Here is a 19,716-nt window from a genome sequence, read left to right as displayed (position 1 = left end):
GGCTCTACAGGTCTGGCTTTTAAAAGCCAACTAACTGTGTGTACATCTCCTCATTTGCATTGCTTGTGTCCTTCTGGTTCTCAGATTGTCTTTGAGAGGTTAAAAATAAACCAGGCATTTTCAGTCCATGTGCTTGAAAAACCAAAGAGAGCCACTTTTTAAAAGCCCTGTTTTTAAAGACTTTAATTTGTAAAAAAAAAAAAAAAGAGAGAGAGAGAGAGAGAGTGTGTGTGTGTTTTGCTTCAAGCTTCCTGCCTGGCACATCTGGAAAGCATCACATGCCCAGAGATAGCAACTCGAAGGAGAGGATATTGGTGACAAAGCACTTGCTTGTCCAAGCCTTTCCCCATGCTGCTCTTCAAGTATTCATTCTGTAGGCTCACTGTGAGGCTCCAGAAGCCCAATTGTCAAGGCTCTCCATATGTCAAAATAATATGTCTTGCTTCTGGACCTTGGGTGAGGAGGTAACTAAGACCCAGGACTTCCTTGGCTTTGTACAAAGCCAACCTCTGGCTTGGGGCTTCTTGTCCTTTTACAGTGGTGCGACTGGCATGTTAATATAGGTGACGAGCATGGTCTATTTGACAACATAAATGTTGTAGTAGCATAACCAGGCTCATGGCTAGAGAGAGGTTAGTCTGCCTTGATTAAAGTCCACTTTGCAGGCAGATGCCAACCTTTTGGTACTGAATGCAATACTTTTCTTTCTGTAATCCCAAGCAGAAACTCATTTTGCAGCCACATAGAAGGTGAGGTATTTCTTTTCATCAGGAAGAATAGAGCAAACATTTGAATGCAACAATTCTTTCTGGGACCCCCAAAATTCAGTGAACCATTTATTAGGGATAGTTACGTGGTAGGCACTGGGTGAAGCACTTGGGTTACAAAAAGAAGCAAGAGACAGTTCATCTCCTCAAGAATCTCACCATCTAATGATGGAGACAAGCAAACAAATATCCACAAACAAGCTCTCTCCTGAATAGAGAGGAAATTTAAACGGGAAGGCATTTGAATGAAGAGGAAAGGATTCCTGTAGAAGATGGATTTTAGCTGGAACTTGAAAGAAGTCAGGGAAGCCAGGACGCAGAAGTGAGGAGGGAGAGCAAGCCTGGAGAGAAAGAAAGTCATAGAATATTCTCATTGATGAACAAGGTGGTCAGTGTGATTGGATTGTGGGTTAAATAGGGGCAGCTGGGTGGCTTAGTAGTTAGAGAGCCAGGCCTGGAGATGGGAGGTCCAGGGTTCAAATTTGCCCTCAGATACTTCCCAGCTTTGTGATGCTGGGCAAGTCCCTTAACCCCCATTGCCTAGCCCTTCCTGCTCTTCTGCCTTGAAACTGGTACCTTTTCCAAGACAGAAGGTAAGGATTTTTTTAAAAAGAGTACATGTACAACCCAAGTTGAATTGCTTGTCAAGTCCAGAAGTGGGGAGGGAAGAAAGGAGGGAGACAACATGAGTCATATAAATTTGGAAAACTTATGTATAAATTTGTTATTAAAATAAATATAAAAACATTTTTGAAGTACATGTAGGAAAGTAAGGTACAAGAAGACCAGAAAGAGAGAAGTTGACTAGGTTATGAAGGACTTTGAACTCCAAACAAGAGAGTCTGTATTTGATCCTGGAGACCATAATGCCTTTCTTCCACCTAATCTATTCCATATGTGTCTATTGTATGTATTGATTTATGTCTCACCCAATAGAATGTAAACACTTTGAGGGCAGTACCTATTTTTTTCATAGAATCGCCAACATTTGGTGGCTCAGTGGATTGAGAGCCAGGCCCAGAGATGAGAGGTCCTGGGTTCCAATTTGGCCTCAGACACTTCCTAGCTGGGTGACTGGGCAAGTCACTTGACCCCCATTGCCTAGCCTTTGCCACTCTTCTGTCTTGGAACCAATACACAGTATTGATTCCAAGATGGAAGGTAAAGGTTTAAAAATAAATATAACATAATGCTTTACACTTAGTTATCTTAGTTGATTGAATGAATGAAGTAATGCTAACAATGAAGGCAGATAGGAATTTCCAATCTATTAGGCAACTGGGTAACAGCACTGGACTTGGAATCAGGAGACCTGAGTTCAAATTCACTTTCAAGTACTTATTACATGTATGACCCTAGATAAGTCACATAACCTCCTCCATCCTCAGTTGCCCCAACTGTAAAATAAAGATAATAGCATCTAGTTCATAGGTTTGGGGTAAGGATCAAATGAGGAAATATATGTAAATTATTTTGCAAGCCTTAAAGCAGTAATATGAATGCCCTTAGGAGTAGCAATGATAAAGAATTTCTATGTGTTTGTTCTTCATAGTGGGCAAGACAGGGAGGCGGAGTTCACATGAGAAAGGCAATGAGTGTGAGTTGGGGTGGATGGTGCCTCAAATTGAAGGCCACACAGTCAATGCAAAATCTCCAGAAGGAATTGAGGAAATGTCACCTAAGACTGCATTCGGATATCCTAGAACTGAGAATACTTCCCATAACTATATGTAACAGGAGAAGGAGTAAGGACAAGGTGTGTCTTGTGGAAACACTCAAATTTCAGAGGTGTTTTTTTTAGGGGTAAGCACTTTCTCCAATCTAAATTTTGAGTGGGAAATTCACAAGACTCTCATCTTCTCCCCACTTTTCTAGTTTATTTATCCCCAGGGTACATAATGTAAATATTCAGAATCACCTGTTGACTGCCTGTTTGAGAGTAATCCCTTCTGCCTGCAGAATGGTTTGTCAAAAAGATTTTTGTCTGTTTTAATAACATCTCCTTCATTGGCTGGCCATGAGGCTCAAATGAGCCCATGTGTATACAATGCTTTGTAACCCTTTGTTAAAGTTAAATTAAAAACTCCTGGATGTTAGTTTCCATAGAGTTTATTATTTAAGTTTAATGCCTTAAAGTGCTGTATACGTTTACACTGTCTTATGAGCCTCACAGTATCTCTGAGAGGAAAGGGGGCAGAAATAATATTATTGTCCCCACTTTTATGGAAGAGAAAATGGAGATGCCGAAAGGTTGTGATTTATCCAAAATCATACAAGTCTTTGGTAGAATTGGGATTAGAATCACTTTACAGATGAGGAAACTGAGGCAAACATGGTTAAGTGATTTGCCCAGGGTCATATCTGAGGTAAGATTTGAACTGAAGACTTCCTGACTCTGGATCCTGCTCTCTATCCACTGTACCACCTAACTGCCCTCTTTGTCACTGATGATAAGCATCTCAGTGCCTCTGACCAGTTGTTTCCAGCCCAGGGAGCAGAAATGATAGCTGTGGAGAAGGCACCTCAAACAGCCATAGACTCCCATCAGAGCAACTGAGTTCCTCACCCTGAGGAGGTGTCAGAGATTCTGTCTGAGCGCCAGACTAGCGAGGAGAGCTCGAGAACACCAGTGCCGAGGATGCAGTTTTCCTCTCAGTTGGTTCTTTGCATCCTAGAAGGTCAGTGGAAGGGAAGGATGAAGACAAGCAGCAGTTGAGGGCTGTCCTGAGAGGCACGTTTCCTAGATACGCAGGCATTAGCTGCCTGTGTTCTGCCCTGGTCAGGCCATCAGCTCTGGACCGCACACTTCAGGAGGATATTGATAAGCCAGAAGGCATTCAAAGTCAGCCATTTCAAAGATTCGGTCACTTCTAGTCCATTTGTAACCTGTGACAAAGGTACCCCGGAGACTCTCTATTTACAGAAAGCTATTTTGATCTCAGACTTAAAGACTCATTTTCTCTTGGCACTTTTTGTTCACATCTAAAATTATTATGAAATTTCCAAATAGAAAGAACTTTTGTTTATATTTCCATAAATATGGGGAAAAGATGCCCGTAGTTCCTGTATCAGCATTCAAGGTAATAAACATATATGAGTAAAGGATTTCTTTTATTTTGTCCCATGAAAAAATATATAAAATGTTCAAAACACTCACTGGAAGCCACAAATAGATAAAGAAAGCCCATAAAACTATCGTAGTTCCTCTTGACAGAAACTGAATTCAAGGTTACCAGCAGGGCAATGCTTCTGAATTCTTCCACAGAGTCTTACATAGTCCTTTCTGGGCTTTGGATTTGGCCAAACTCACTTTGGGGCTTCTAGACAGGCAATCAAATCTGAATTGTCTGAATGCATCTAGCTACGGGAGCGCGTTGTGATGAGGGATCCTTTCTCCAAAAATCACTTAGTAAAATCCTTTTCTGTCTCCATAAAGTCTAATCCTCAAACTCTCAAACATTTGAGGGAGGCACATCCAACTGGCCTGGGTTCAAATTTTGCCTCGTGTGCTTGTTACTTGTATGACCTCGGGAGAGTAATTTAAATTCCCTGGGGATCAGTTTCCTCATTTGTAAAAGAGAGAGAGAGTGAGAGAATGAGAGAGTGAGAGTGTGAGAGAGTGAGAGTGTGAGAGAGTGAGAGAGTGAGAGAATGAGAGAGTGAGAGAGTGAGAGAGTGAGAGAGAGGACTGGATCAGATAGCCTCTGAGCTTCTCTCAAGCCTTTAATCCTAGGAGTTTCTTTACATGGTTGGAATGGGCATGTCCCCCTTCTCTGGGATCATCTCATTGCCTGGGAGACTTCCTTGTTCAGCCTCCCCCTTTTACCCACACAGTTCACCTGAGGATCAGCTGAAGGAGTCAGGGATGTTCAGCATGGAGAAGAAAAGGTCTGGGCATGTGAGAACTATCTAAAAGGACTGGAAAAACTGTCATGTGGGATGATGATTAGATTTGTTCAGAGAGTGGAACCAGGAAAAATAAGTGGAATTTTCAGAGAGATAAATTTAGTTTGATGTAAGGAAAAAATTCCCTAATAGAGAAGAACAATCTGAGAGCTGCTTGAAATCATGTATGAGAAGTGCTTTTGCAAAACTCAAAGCTCTATAAAAATGTCAGGTGTCATTAGTGGGTTCCCCTTCACCAGAGGCTCTCCATCAGAGGCTATGTCAAGTTTATTTAGCAGGTCAGTGGTACAGTGGATAGGGTGTTGGTCCTGAAATCAGGAGGATGAGTCCAAACTGAGCCCCAGACACTAAATAGCCGAGTGATCCTTGAAAAGTCACTTAAGCTCTGTTTGCCTCAGTTTCCTCATCTGTAAAATGGGGGTGATGATTGCAACCTACCTCCCAGGGTGGTTCTGATGATCAAATGAGACAATAATTGTGACATGTTTCATACAGTGCCTGGCACAGGCATCATATAAATGCTAGGAGATGACAGGAGTAGAAGCAGATACTGGAGTGATTTACCGTTTCCTTCTCCAGCCCATTTTATAGGTGAAAAGACTAAGGCAAACAGAGATAAGTGACTTGCTCAGGGTCACACAGCTAGGACATTTCTAAGGCTAGATTTGCACTCAAGAAGATGAATCTTCCTGACTTCAGTGTCACCTAGCCACACCTCCTCTTGGGTCTAGACAATTCACAATAAGTCAAGCCCTAATTTGTAACCTTTGCTGATTTCTGAGGTATAAATGCTCACACTGAACAGTGAACAGTCTTAAACTGTCCCTCTTCTCTGTGCCCAACCCTGATCCCCATTTTTCTCATGTTGCCCTAATTAATCACTCTCTGCTATAGTAAGCCCACCTATTAACTTTGACTTTTTCTATTGTTCTACTTCAGTCACCATTTGTACTTCTTTTCCAAAAGTCTCCTGCAGAAATGGTCTTGGTTAGGGGCAGCTAGGTGTTTCAGAGAATAGAAAACTGGACCTGTAATTGTGGGGAAGGGTGGTGGTCTTGGGTTCAAATCTGGCCTCAGATACTTCTTAACTGTGTGACCCTGAACAAGTCACTTAATCCCAATTGCCTAGCCCTTTGTGCTCCTGTGCCTTAGAACTGATACTTCTATCAATTCCCAGACAGAATGTAAGAGTTAAGAAAAGAAGAGAAAAGAAAAGGCCCCGGTTAAGATTGGAACAAGTTGCAAGTGATTACTTTGTAAAGTAAATTCCAACATAATGGGATTTTTTAACGATTATTACTTAGTATTCCTGAGAGCAAGGCTGTCATTCAGACCAGACAGGACATGTTGGAATATTGGGTAGTGGCCTGGAGGTTATCATTATGGTGAGATTTCTGTATCCTGGCCAAACTAGGGAAAAAATGGATTTTAAAGCTTAATTTACTTGGATATGTGCAGTGGTGTTATCGCTAGCTGCCAGCACCAAACCATTCCTGATTTCCTCTCCCTTTCACCTTAGAACAGGGCTGGCTGTCTGGTTGGGGTTCCTCCTTTTGGATCTCCCCTGAATTTACTCTCAGGTGGTCGTTGGGCTAGTCTTGTTTATTAATAACATGATCGTGTTGATCATCTTAATTTCCCACGTGGATTAGGGTAGTCCTAATATTGAAATGAAAAGCACAAGCTTCTCAGCCAAAATAGCACCTTCTTTCCAGGTATTCTTCAAGTCTGGAGAAGTAAAGTCTGCTCTTCACAACTTAAGCACAATTCAGTGCAATCTCGCTATTCTCTCATGGGTGTGCATGTGTGTGAGTACGTGTGTGTCATCCGTATAATCAGACTCTAAGCTACCTCAGGACAGAGCTTTTGCTTTGTTACTTCTGTATCCTCCTCCTCACCTCAGCACTTAGCAGCATGCCAAGAACGTGGTAGCTGCCTAAAAACTCTTCTCATTTGATGCGCTGGATGAGGGGGAGTGGTCTGTGGCATCTTGTAGTAAAGAGATAGGGAACTAGAACCAGAGAGGGCCTTGGAGAAGGAGGAATTACCAGCAGGGAGTAGGAATGAGTACCAGGGCTGTTGGAAGGGTCCTGTGGTAATGGGATGGAGATGGGGGAAGGAGAGATGCCTGAAAAGGGTCCTTTGTCTGGGAGTCAGCGATTAGGTTGCAGCCCATTGTGGCGACTGATTCCCAGGCTAGGAGGGGGGCCCTTTGGGAAAGAGCAGAACAACATGAACAGCAAGAGTCCATAGAGTGAGGTAGTCTAGTGTTGCCTCTTTTTTCTGGAAATCTCCTCAGCAGGATGCAGCTTGACTTTTGACTCAGCTAACTGCCATCCTAAAACAGCATCTCTCAGCCAGATTCCAGTTCAGGAGACATCTCATAAACATCTCTGACTGTTTTAGAGATTCTGCTATTGATTTGTTTGTTTCCTTTGTGTTTTTTTTCTCAGATTCCAAGGCAGAGTTTTATTAGTGAAACCCTGAGAAATCTCCCAAGCATGTCATAACCTTGAAGTGTTATTCTGCCCTCTCTTAGCCTTCATGCTCATGCCTGGCCAAAGTAACCCCTTTCCTTCTCCCTCCTTCTCTCTCCTTTCCCCATTTGTCGGGGAGGGACTGAGGAAAGGGAGCTGTTGTTCTGCACAGAACAAAGAGTTCAGGAGCCTGACAGAGCAGCTCTCCACCGTGACCTCTGCCCACAACATGGAGGTGGAGAAGCTAAAGAAGGAGCTGGTGAGGTACCAGCAGAACCAGGGTGGGGATGACAGCCAGCGGCTGAGCCTCCAGGAGGAGATTGAGAACCTCCGAGCAGAATTACAGAAAGCCCACTCAGAGAGGAAGATCCTTGAAGACATCCACAGCCAGGAGAAGGATGAGCTGACCAAGGTAAGAGAAGACACCCAAGAATAATGCTGCCTGCTGGGAGAGAGTGGAGAAATCATGGCCCCACAGAGGCCACTTCTCTCCACTCTTCTCCCTCTGTTTCTGATGATCGTGGGAATTACCTGGCTTACTTGATAAGTGACATTTGGGATGACAAAGTTGTTCATACTGGTCTACATTCTCTGGCTTCCAAATAAGACCTTGATAAAACCATTCAGTGCAGGTGAGACTATGACTCTACTAGGGAGCCAATGTCAAAAGGATTACACTGATCATGTCCTTTACATGGTAGGCACTTTCTTGTTTAAGTGAACTGAAAGTGGGTCCTGGTTCTGTCTTTAATGAGGAGATTCCTTGACATGAAACTCAAAGCTTAGTATCCTATTTACCTTTAATAGTCATGCCCTGGCCATTCCTTAGCTCGTCCCTAAATCCTTTTTAAAACTTTTCAGAGGCAGGTAGGTCACTCAGTAGAGAGCCAAGCCTGAAGTAGGAAGGACCTGGGTTCAAATATGACCTCAGACACTTCTTTGTTACCCTGAGCAAGTCACTTAACCGCCATTGCCTAGCCCTTAACACTCTTCTGCCTTAGAACCAATACATGGTATTTATTCTAAAAGAGAAGGTATGGGTTTAAAAAAAAAGAAAAATAACAAAATAAATATTTTCAGCCATTAGAGTATTGAGGTCTGTATCTTTGAGGTAGATTTAATTTAATTCCTTTTAATCACTTAATTTCTTCACCTCTATTCTCCATCAAGTTGCAGAGAAATGTATCTCCCACACCTGGAGCTGAAGTAGATTAATTCTTTCCTCTACCTCATTCTTCCTAAAACAATTTTTTATCTTCACCATGCCCTTGTCAGTACCTCTACTGTCCCTCTTCTGGCAGTCTATCACCTCTTCTCTGGCCTCACTTTCTTCTCTTCACAGTATGATCTTTATAGTGAGCCAGTTCTATTATAGAGTATCCCCACCTTTGATTCCCTTACCCCCAACATCCAGTCACCCTTAATGTCCTGCCAGTCCTCACTCCTAGCATAATACACAGCCCCTGGACAGAGTTTTCAAAAGCTAAGGTCACAGGTGCTGCCATCTGTCATCTCTGAGATGACCCATACCAATTACCTCCCAAACTGCCGCACCCTGTTGTAGCACAAGTGGTTTCCAGAACTCAAGAGTGTTCATAATGGGAAGAACAAGATTTTTTTTATATATGTGAAGCATGAAATGTGTCTTAATAACTAGGAAAATCCAGTCTTTAACTCACCACAAACTGTGTCTTTTGTCCTTACTTAAGCTCACCGGACCTCTGTTTCCCCCTCTGTAAAATGAGAGAGTTAAGCTAGACTAGATGATCCTTAGACTCTTCCTGAAGTCAACCAACAGGGTTCTAAGGCTACCTACATCTCTATACTGAAGCTATCTCATAAAAATGTATAATCTATGAAGTGTCTTCAACTCCCTTGGTTGAAAGAAGACCATTATCCAGCCCTCAGGCCTCCTCTCTCTTCATTGCCCTCATTTCCACTGCCTTCTATCCTTTCTCCTTTCTCTTCTATTTCTTCCCCTTTTCTAGGCCTTCAAATACAGCTTAGAAATAACTTCATGCTCCCATTCTAGGCAGATCTCCAACAAGATCCCACAGTATCTGTGGCACAGTATCAGCAACCTCTAGCCACATTTCTAACCAAGCATCCTTGATGCTTCCATATGAACAGTGATAGGGGAGGGAAAAAAGAGAAACAGGTACTCAGGAGACTTCCTAAAGGAACCATCTAAGTGGTTCAATGGATAGCATATTGGTCCCAGGGTCTGGAAGCCCTGAGCCCAAATCTAGCCTCAGGCACCTAATAACTATGTGACCTTGGACAAAAATCCCTTAGTCACTCTCAGCCTCAATTTCCTCATCTGTAAAGTGGGATAATAATGCTAAAAATCAAATGAGATGAAGCATTTCCAAAAGTACTTTATAAGCCTGAAAGTACTCTATAAATGCTAACTATTGTTATTATTGAGAGGCTGTCAACCCAATATGATTGGAAGACCACTATAGGACCTTCCTGTAGCCCAAATTGATATTCTCCCTGCCTGCCATGGAACATGAAATTCCCTCTCTCAAAGCCATTTTGGGATATTCTTTGGGATAAAGCAATATGGTTCCAGAAGACCCTTGTTGAAACACAGGCATGCTTATTGTCTGTGTGCTTCATGCTATTATTGTTATTATCCTTAGTATTTAATTAATATCCTTAGTATTAATATATCAATATCCTTAATAAATATGCAAGCACAATGTAATAAGAGGAACACTCACTGATTTGGAGGTCAGAGAGCTGAGTTTGAATCCTGCCTATGTTACTTGACTGCAGTGAGACTTCTGCCTACTAGTTACCCCTCCTTGGGACCTCAATTTCCTTCTCTGTAAAATGAGCTAATTGGACTAGATAACTTCTGCTGTTCTTTCCAGCTTCAAATCCTGTGAAGTAAGAATCACAGATTGGGCTTAATGTGGTCCAGCAACTTGTATGGTAGCCAAAGGGGCTGCAGTTTAACTTGAGGAAGTTTGCTGAAAGATCAAGTGTTAAACTTTGGGACAAGCTAGGGTAAGGAGAGGCAGGAGATCTCTATGCCTGGAGCTCTTTAATAAGTAAATCAGATAACCATCTGCCATGACTAATTAATGGAGGGCTAGATCTGCCCTTCAGTCCTGGAAAGGGGAAAATGGGGGGATAGATGACTGGACTTCAGATCCACCCAGCTATGAGATTCCTGTCCATGCAACTGGGCAAGCCATAAGAGAGTGTTTTCTGGGTGTCTGGTTTTTTTCTACTAAATTTGTCCATTATTTTGTACTCTCTCTAGAGCAGTACCTTCACAGACCCCTTGGCGCTTTCCCTTTTGATCTGTGAAGAAGAGCTGTGTGCTGGATTGTTGTGTGCCCTGTTACTCTTTTGTGTGGAATGAAAGGGAGAATCAGGCTGGCCTCTCACAGGGCCACCCCAGGGCAGAGGAGATAGCTCATTAGCCAGGATCAACCCCAGCAGCCTGGATCCCAAGGGAGCTTTGTTAGGCAGGTCCCTATGAAGCCAAAAACAGTAGATGGGAAAGCGTCTCCATACCTCAACCCCACCACTCCCTTGATTTCTTGGCTTTGGGCAACCACCTGGGGGAGAGGAGGAGGAGGAAATGCTTGCTCTGTGACCCAGCTTCCATGGGAGAGGAGAGGATTCTATTCATCACCAGAGTGAGCAGGAATATATGGGAAGAGAGAGGAAAGGTGCTTTCCCAGGAGTGAGACCACCTGCCCTAGGGGAACAGTGTTCATAGAGTGAGTACTGCCTGGGATCTAGTAGCCAGGAGTAATGTAGCCTAGTTTCTGGGTGGATACCCAGAGGAAATAACTTTCTTTGTTCTGCATTTGATGTGAATGCATGCTACTGGCTGCCAGTTCCCCACAACCTAAGTTAGCAGAGGCAAATCCCTGATTTTGTTGCTGTTGGGGCAGGGAGGGAAAAAGAAGAGAACCTACTTGTGGTCTTCATAGATAGTGTTACTTGGTTGTTAAAAAATAACCATGAGTTACTAATTATCTAGATATTCTCAAGTTTGTAACCCTGTGTAATGGAGGGAGAAGGAATGGAGTCTCCCACAACTAATTTCAGGACCAGAGTGTGGTAAAGATGGAATGTACCCAAGGGTTGAAGAGAGAGGATAGACAGATTTCCTCCTCCTCTTCCCTGGTAAACCCCACTCTGGTTTCCTTCAGAATCACATATGCCAGTTCCCCAGAGACTTAATGAAACAAAGTATAAGACACACATACACAAATACACACACCCCTCTTATGATCATAAAATCATAGATGTAGAGCTAGAAGTAACCTTAGAAGTCATCTAAACCAATCACTTCATTCTGTAGATGAGGAAACTGAGGCCAAGTTGGTTAATAATTTACCTAAGGTCAGAGGGATGGTAAATGGCAAAGCCAAGATTCAAAGCCAGCTCTTCTGACCCTAAATCTAATGTCCTTTCTACTATGCCACACTCCCTTCTCTAATACATGACAGAGTGGGGGAAAAAGTTCGTTTCATGAGGAAAGCTTCAAGAAAATGACATATGATCCAGCCTTAAAGAATGAGTAGGAATTAGAAAAGCAGAGTTAAGAAAAAGAGCATACAAAGGATAACCTAAGCAAAAACATGGAGGTGGGAAATCACCAGTCCTGTTTGGGAACAGCAAGTTTATCTTGAGCATAAATGAAGATAATTCTTTTAAGTGAAAGAGGAACCTGGAAAGGAACATTGAAGTCAAATCATGGTGACTATATCAAAGACACTTAGAATTTTTCTAGTAGACAAGGGGGAGCTGTTGACAGTTTTTTGGGCAGGAGATTGAAGTGATCAGACATGTCCAATTAGGAAGATTACTAGTTGTATATAGAATAGATTGTAGATGGTTGAGACTAATTTTGCTTCAGAGAGCAGAGGAACTATGGAAGTATAGTCCAGGTAAGAGGTAATTTTCAAGGCAGTAAAATGTGTAAATCAAGACCATTAAACTTTTGGCTACTATATATAGTCATCATGTTCCATATAATTGGAGAGGGCTATATTAGCCTGATTCATGCTCTTCTCCTCTTGACCATTAAGGTCTGGTGTGCTGCTGCAATGAATAATTAGAAAGGCCAAAAAATGTAGAATCATCCTGGTTGTATTCCATTTTATTTTGTTTTGTTTTTCAAGAAGCATTGTGGTAGGCTGAAAAAGAACCTTGGCTTTGGCATGAGAAGACCTGGGTTCAAGTCCCAGCTTTGTTCCTTGGGCAAGCATGTATATCCTGGGCAAATCTTATCCCTTCTCTGGGCTTTGGTTTTTCTCATCTGTAAAATGGAAGGATCTAACTAGCAGCCCTATAAGATCTCTTCCAAATTAAATCTGTGATCCTATCAGTCTCATTAATAGATCCTAGAACCTACTCAGGATGTTGTTTTTTATACCCTATGGGGAGAAAATCAAGCCTGTCTATCTCCTTGTTGCTTTCATATCTTGTCCTTTAAGTACTCTGGAAAAGAGAAATAATTTGCCTACAAAAACTGACTGTCCCCATCCATATCAAAGAGTAGACAGTACCTGGTCAGGGCACTAGAGACCAGAATATGGCCAATATGTGGATAAATAAGATTTTGGAATTTCAGCCACCGAAGCCACAGAGCAGATCCAATGGGATTGTCCCCTCAACAGACATAGAAGAGCATCACCCTTGGAGATGATCTTCCTTAATACTGCTTTGATGTAAGGCTTAGAAAAACAAATCCCAGTATGTCAGTGGCCTGCATTCATGAATCAGAATCTATGGAGACAAAGAAAAGGAAATAACAATGGGAAACAATAGAAATTTTTATTACATTTTTGGTCCTGTTAACCATGGCCTGTCCAAAATCCATCCCAGGGTTCAGGCTTTAAAAAAAAAAACACTTTCATTTCCTTCTTAGAATCAATACTATGTATTGGTTATAATGCAGAAGAGCAATAAGGACTAGGCAGTAGGAGTTAGGTGACTTATCTAGAATCACAAAGCTAGGAAGCATCTGAGGTCAGATTTGAACCCAGGACCTCCTGTCTACAGGCATGGCTTTTTTTCTGTCCACTGAACCAATTAGCTGCCCTCTTAAGACTTCATTTTTAATCAAATGTGATACAATATGGATTCTTTAAAAAATTAATCAGATATATTCATGAAAATCTAGAATTGTGTCAAATTCTGGATATTATTGACAATATTGACAACTTGGGGTATGTTTAAGAATAGTAATCAGGATGCTGTGGACCTAGAAATTTTCTCCTAGAAGGAATGGCTCAAGGAATTAAGGGTTTTTAATTTATAGAAAAGAAAATGCAGGGAACAGAAAACATGATGTCTTTCAGGGATGTTTCAGGAGATAGTATTAGGTTAGCAGTTATAGGCAAACAGATTTTAGCACAACATAAGGAAAAAGTTGATAACACAGGTATCTGCAATGTAGTGAACTGTCTGTGTCATTAGAAGTATTCAAAAAGTGGATTTCCACCTGGCATGGGATTCCTTACATTAGAACAGATGACCCCTAAGCTTTCTTCTAATCATGAATATGTCTAGCAGTTGACATAGCATTTGAGTAACTTAAGCTATTGTATATCATAATTATAAAGCCATCAAATCTTAGGACTAGAAGTAACCTTAATACACTTCACTTTTCTTTCTCTCTTTTGAAATATGGGGAGAATAATACTGGTAGCACCTACCTCAGAAGGCTATTGCGTGACAGATAGGTGCCATAGGTCTCTGGTCTCCCAGTCAGGAAGACCCAAGTTCTGGTTCTACCTCAAACATTTAACATGCTCTGTGAACCTGGGCAAGTCACCTAAATTCCCTCTGCCTCAGTTTATTCCTCTATAAAACAAGGATAATTATAATTCCTACTTCCCAAGGCAGTTGCTAGGATCAGAAGAGAGAGAAAATATAAAACACTTGAAGCTCTCAATAAATGCCAGCTACCTAGGACAGCTACCTCTTTTTACAGATTTGGAAAGCCAGAGATAAATTGCTTATAGTCAGATACCTATTTAGTGCAGTTGATAATACTATATGGGATTTGGACAAAGACTGCCCAATTAATGTGGTCCAGAAATGAGGTATATAATTTTTTAAATCTAAAAGTATATAAGAACTTCAACAAAATACAAAAATGTCTCATACATGTCTCTGGACACCCAAGCTGTCACTATGGAGCATCTTTCTGATTCTGAAAAATGAGAGGCAATATAGGGAACTTAGAACTGTGGAAAGAGCAATGTTTCTGGTGTCCACAATCCTGAGTTGAAATCTTGATCCTTATGGCCTTGGGCAATGACTTTACCCTCTGGACCTCAATTTCCCTATCTGTAAAATAAGACAGTTGGGCTAGATGGCCTCTGAAGCCTTTTCTAACTCTGGGACTGTCTGTGACTCTGTGATTCTAGGGAAGTTCACTGTTACCATTCATTCATTCAGCTTCTCTAAGGAGAGAGTGGGAGAAGTGAACAATTATTTTTAAAGTACAGATCATAGAAAGCACTTTACAGATTTTTCATTTGATCCTCACTACATCCCTGTGAGATAAGTGCTATTATTATTCCCATTTTATAATTGAATAAACTGTGGCAGAAAGAAGTGAAGTTACTTGACCAGAGTCATATAGCTAGTAAATGTCTACAACCAAATTTGAACTCATCTTCCTGACTCCAGGCCCATAGCTACTACACTACCTAAATGCCTCTGAATAACTGATAAATTCAAAGCACTGTTCTAGACAGAAGTCAAACATTTATTAAGTACCTACTGTGTGACATATGCTGAAAATAAAAAGGGGGGGGGAGCAAAAACCAATCTGTGCTTCAAAGAGTTCATGATCTAATGAGGGAGGTAATATGCAAACAGCCATATACAAATAAATTGATTAAAGGATGGATTCAAAATAATCAAGAGAGTGGATGCATTAGAATTGAAGAGAATCCAGAAAGCTTTCTGCAGAAGGTTAGCAGGTCTTGAAGGAAACTAGGGAAGCCAGGAAGCAGAAGTGAGAAGGGAGAAAATTCTAGGGGGGAAAGGGGTGAAGTTCCTTTCTTTGTCAAGTTTCCAATCTAGTTGGGGGTAAGAGAATAAGGAACGTAAGGACATAGAAATAGTATAAAACAAGTAAAAATGAGCATCACCATAAGAACCCATAAGTCCAGAACAAATTAAGTCTCTCTCTGCTGAGGGGAAGCAGAAGAGTGATCTTAATCAGAGAGAGTTCCTAGAGGAGAAGGGTTTTGAGTCAAGTTGAAAGGTAATAATGGACTTAGACTTGTTGGTGATGTTAGAAAGGGGACCTTTGATCCCATTAGTCAAGCCTTAGAATTCCTTATCAGCCCTCATTACTGTATGGCTCTTTCTCTCTCCATTATACTGTTGCCTTACATGAATATATGCATCCCACACAGTGCTGAGAAAGCATCTGAAGGACCAGTAGATTAGAGACACCGAGTTCTGAGTTTTCATTGTAAGGAACAGTCGTGACTTTGCACCTCATTGCCAATTACATCATACATCTGTCTTTGGTGAATGGACCCCCTCCATCTACACCCTCCATTGTCAGGTTATAAATATCAGGCATGCTTGTTTAATGGTACATTTTGTCTCTGCCTGCTTAGGAGAACTACTGATGTGATGTGAGCTTGCATGATTTATTAGGCTGCCACAACAAAAGGCCCCCAATAGGATGCATATTATATCTCCTTGGGCTAAGGAATAATCTTCCTTCCCCTATAACACTGGAAAAGGGAGGATTGTTGTACTCTAAATTCTTCTTATAGGTCTATGATTTGACGCTCATGTAATGTAGTGGGAGGATCACTGGACTTGGACACAGAAATCTTAAATTCTAATTCTAACTCAGCTATTTACTCCCTGTGTGTGAGCGAGTCACTTCATAGTTCTGGGCCTCAGTTTTTTTATCTATAAAATGGAGTGATTGGTCCTGATGATTTCTACAGTACCTTCTATCTGCAATCCCTTTTGATTTTTAAGTCCTCAAATGGGGTAAAGGCAACATGGGGCAGTAGAAAGATTTATGAATTTGAAGGCAGAGTGACTTAAAATTCCAACTCTTCCAAAGTCACCTATGTTGCCCTATCCTCGGTTTCCCTAACTGTGAAATGAAAAGACATCCCACAAAGTCAAAATCTAGCATCCTATAAAGACATCTGGATTCCAGTGCCATAGAACGGAGTGGTGCTCTTAAGGAGAGATGATAGCAGGTGGATCCTTTCACCTGCAAAAATGCAATTTGATCAGTTCATATCTCTTGGCACTAAGAGACTTCAATGAATTAAGTCCCAGGATTTCTGTCTCTACTCACCTCTCAACACATTCTAGACTTGCCAGCTCACAGTGTAACCTGTCACAAGACCTCTGAAAATCAAACCTGTATCTGAAGTGCATGTTTTACTACCCAAGACCCTCCTGAGGGTGCCAGCAGAACAGCAGGAAAAATTGGCACAAGCTGAAAACATGGCCTGAGACTCTGCAAATAAATCATCTTGGTTAAAAATTCACTACCCAGGTATCTATATGGTACCTTCCACCCCTGAGATACTGCCATGTCTAATGGATTTTTTTTGGTTTTTAAAAAGAATCTGCCTAACTTTGTCCCCTCAAGGACAATATGGACCAGGTATTCCTGCTCCCGAGCTATTCCCATCATCATCTTTGCCAAGCCACCTGCTTGGGTCCTACTAAAAGACTGATATATATATATATTAATTTAAGGTCGCCAAGGAATTCAGCTATGTAATTCCTAAATGAAAACTCAAATCAGCCGTCAGCCTTTTATAGAGTTTAATTACAGACAGGAGGAAGAAAGGAATTAGAGATAGAGAGAGAGAGAGCGCGCGAAAAGGGGAGAGAAGGGAATAGGGCTTAAATACCCCCTCTGTTTAGGCTGGGCCAAAAGGCCCAAGCCCTTAGATAGCTGGGGCAAAGAAAAGAGATCAGTCCCTATTACTCACATGACCAAAATGGAGAAACAGTCTCAAAGGCCCCCACCTTCAGCTTCCTTCAGAGCAAGCTTCTCAGAGCACACTCCAACCACTCAGACCAACTCCTCAACACCCCACCCTGAGTCTTCAGACCCCTCTATCTTTAAGGAAACCATCCAAGTTCCCTCCCCTCAGTTCTTACATCTACCAATCACTGTCCATCAATTTCCCTGTGCCAATGGAGGCTCTAGCTTAACCCAGGACCTCCCAGAGGTCTCTGGCTTTGCACATGTCTGTTGAAGGTCATATTTTCAAATAATTAAATCTTTGATCCTTTGCTACAGCCCTTCCTAAATCCTGTTAACCTGAGTAGGGTAGAGATTGGAATAATTAAATTTTGATCTAGGCTGCAGCCCTTCCTCAATCCTGTTAGGACTGAGTAGGGTGGAGATTGATTCCAAGTATCTCCATTGTATCAATTCTAAAATCAATCATGACTCAAAGAAATTCCTGTTCTATGCTTAAGCATAGGTCAAAGTCCTTTCCATTGTTCAGCAAAAGGTTTCTGTCCTAAAGTAATCTTAAGAAGTATGACAAGGAAATCACTTTAAAAGACTGATATATATTAATTTAAGGTCGCCAAGGAATTCAGCTATGTAATTCCTAAATGAAAACTCAAATCAGCAGTCAATCTTTTATGGAGTTTAATTACAATAGGAGGAAGAAAGGAATTAGAGATAGAGAGAGAGAAAAAGGGAGAGAAGGGAATAGGGCTTAAATACCCCTTCTGTTTAGGCTGGGCCAAAAGGCCCAAGCCCTTAGATAGCTGGGGCAAAGAAAAGAGATCAGTCCCTATTACTCACGTGACTAAAATGGAGAAACAGTCTCAGAGGCCCCCACCTTCAGCTTCCTTCAGAGCAAGCTTCTCAGAGCACACTCCAACCACTCAGACAAACTCCTCCACCACCACCCCAAGTCTTCAGACCCCCCTATCCTTAAGGAAACCATCCAAATTCCCTCCCCTCAGTCCTCACATCTACCAATCACCTGTCCATCAATTTCCCTGTGCCAATGGAGGCTCTAGCTTAACCCAGGACCTCCCAGATGTCTTCTGGCTTTGCACATGTCTGTTGAAGGTCATATTTTCAAATAATTAAATCTTTGATCCTTTGCTACAGCCCTTTCTAAATCCTGTTAACCTGAGTAGGGTAGAGATTGAAATAATTAAATTTTGATCTAGGCTGCAGCCCTTACTCAATCCTGTTAGGACTGAATAGGGTGGAGATTGATTCCAAGTATCTCCATTGTATCAATTCTAAAATCAATCATGACTCAAAGAAATTCCTGTTCTATGCTTAAGCATAGGCCAAAGCCCTTTCCATTGTTCAGCAAAAGGTTTCTGTCCTAAAGTAATCTTAAGAAGGGAGGAGGAGGAACCTCCCATGCCAATGGGATTCACATTCCAATAGTCAAGACCCACTATCAATAGGAAATTTTTCAAATGTGAAATTTCCCAATGGTGAAATTTCCAACATTTATAAGTCTAAGAAATTTTGAGGTTTACAGAAGGGAGGAGGAGGAACCTCCCATGCCAATGGGGTTCACATTCCAATAGACTATCAGTAAGAAATTTTCCAAGTATGAAATTTCCCAATGGTGAAATTTCCAACATTTATAAGTCTAAGGAATTTTAAGGTTTACAAATAAGTCAAATATTGAATTACAATCCAAATATAGACTGTCACCATTAGAAAAGGACTTTAGAGAGGATCTAATCCAGCCCCTTCCCCATCCTCATTTTACAGGTGAGGAGATTGAGGACTAAAGGGATTAAGGGACTTGCCCCAAACTTCATAACAAACTGAGCAGTCAGGTATGGTTCTGTGCCTGTTACTATATTGTGGCCTCCACTTCTTCATCTCTGCCAAATTTACAACACTCTGCTTCTACTCCACACATTGAAAAGCAGGCAATCCCGTGCCTAGGACAGTGCTGAGCTGACTGGATGTATTTAGGGATCACTTGAGTGGTTGAATAGATTAAAGGACTAGCTTATAAGGAGAAACTTTTAAAAACTGACTTATAACTCTGGGAAGGGATTAGTCACACATTTAAAATTAAGGTAATTTGCTTAGTCAGGGATCATAGAAAAAATATTCTCTTGGGATTTGATTTCATTATCCTATTATGGTCAGTTGTTTTTGTTAAATCAATTTCCAATCCTTTATAGTCATTTCTACCAATATGGCTTTTATTGAGTTAATTTCCCTACTGTTTAAAAGGAGATCTTTAATTAAATTTGTATGCAAGTGGTGATCTATTTGGGACCCAAGTAGGAAAGTTCTCACTGCTTTCTTTGGTTTTAGTATGAAATTTGTTCGAATAATCATAAGATTTATGTTGAAATAGCCACTTAAAGCTCTCGTATGGTGGGATGGGGAAGGGGGTGTGTGGGCAGGGAAACAAGCACTGTATTTTGATTTGCACAGTATGAGGTATAATTTGCAGTAAAACATTAGTCACCAAAATTATAAGTTGAATTATATGCATCAACTAAATTTAAGACTTATAGCCTCTTTTTTTTTTTTAATCTTACCTTCTTTCTTGGAATCAGTACTG

The 19,716-nt window shown here is 41.3% G+C and overlaps 1 protein-coding gene across 2 annotated transcripts in view; it reads left to right on the top strand.

Annotated features, from left to right (window-relative positions):
* MYO5B (myosin VB) overlaps window positions 1-19,716 on the top strand; it is a 571,959-nt gene that overhangs the window by 469,962 nt on the left and 82,281 nt on the right. For both annotated transcript variants that reach the window (XM_007486667.3, XM_007486668.3), the window contains exon 22: window positions 7,323-7,562. In XM_007486667.3, coding sequence (XP_007486729.1) covers window positions 7,323-7,562 — 240 coding nt within the window. The remainder of the gene's footprint in view (window positions 1-7,322; window positions 7,563-19,716) is intronic.

Source organism: Monodelphis domestica, chromosome 3 (genome assembly GCF_027887165.1).
Source record: "Monodelphis domestica isolate mMonDom1 chromosome 3, mMonDom1.pri, whole genome shotgun sequence".
In the NCBI taxonomy this organism is placed as follows: domain Eukaryota; kingdom Metazoa; phylum Chordata; class Mammalia; order Didelphimorphia; family Didelphidae; genus Monodelphis; species Monodelphis domestica.
This window is presented reverse-complemented; position numbering and strand designations above follow the sequence as displayed.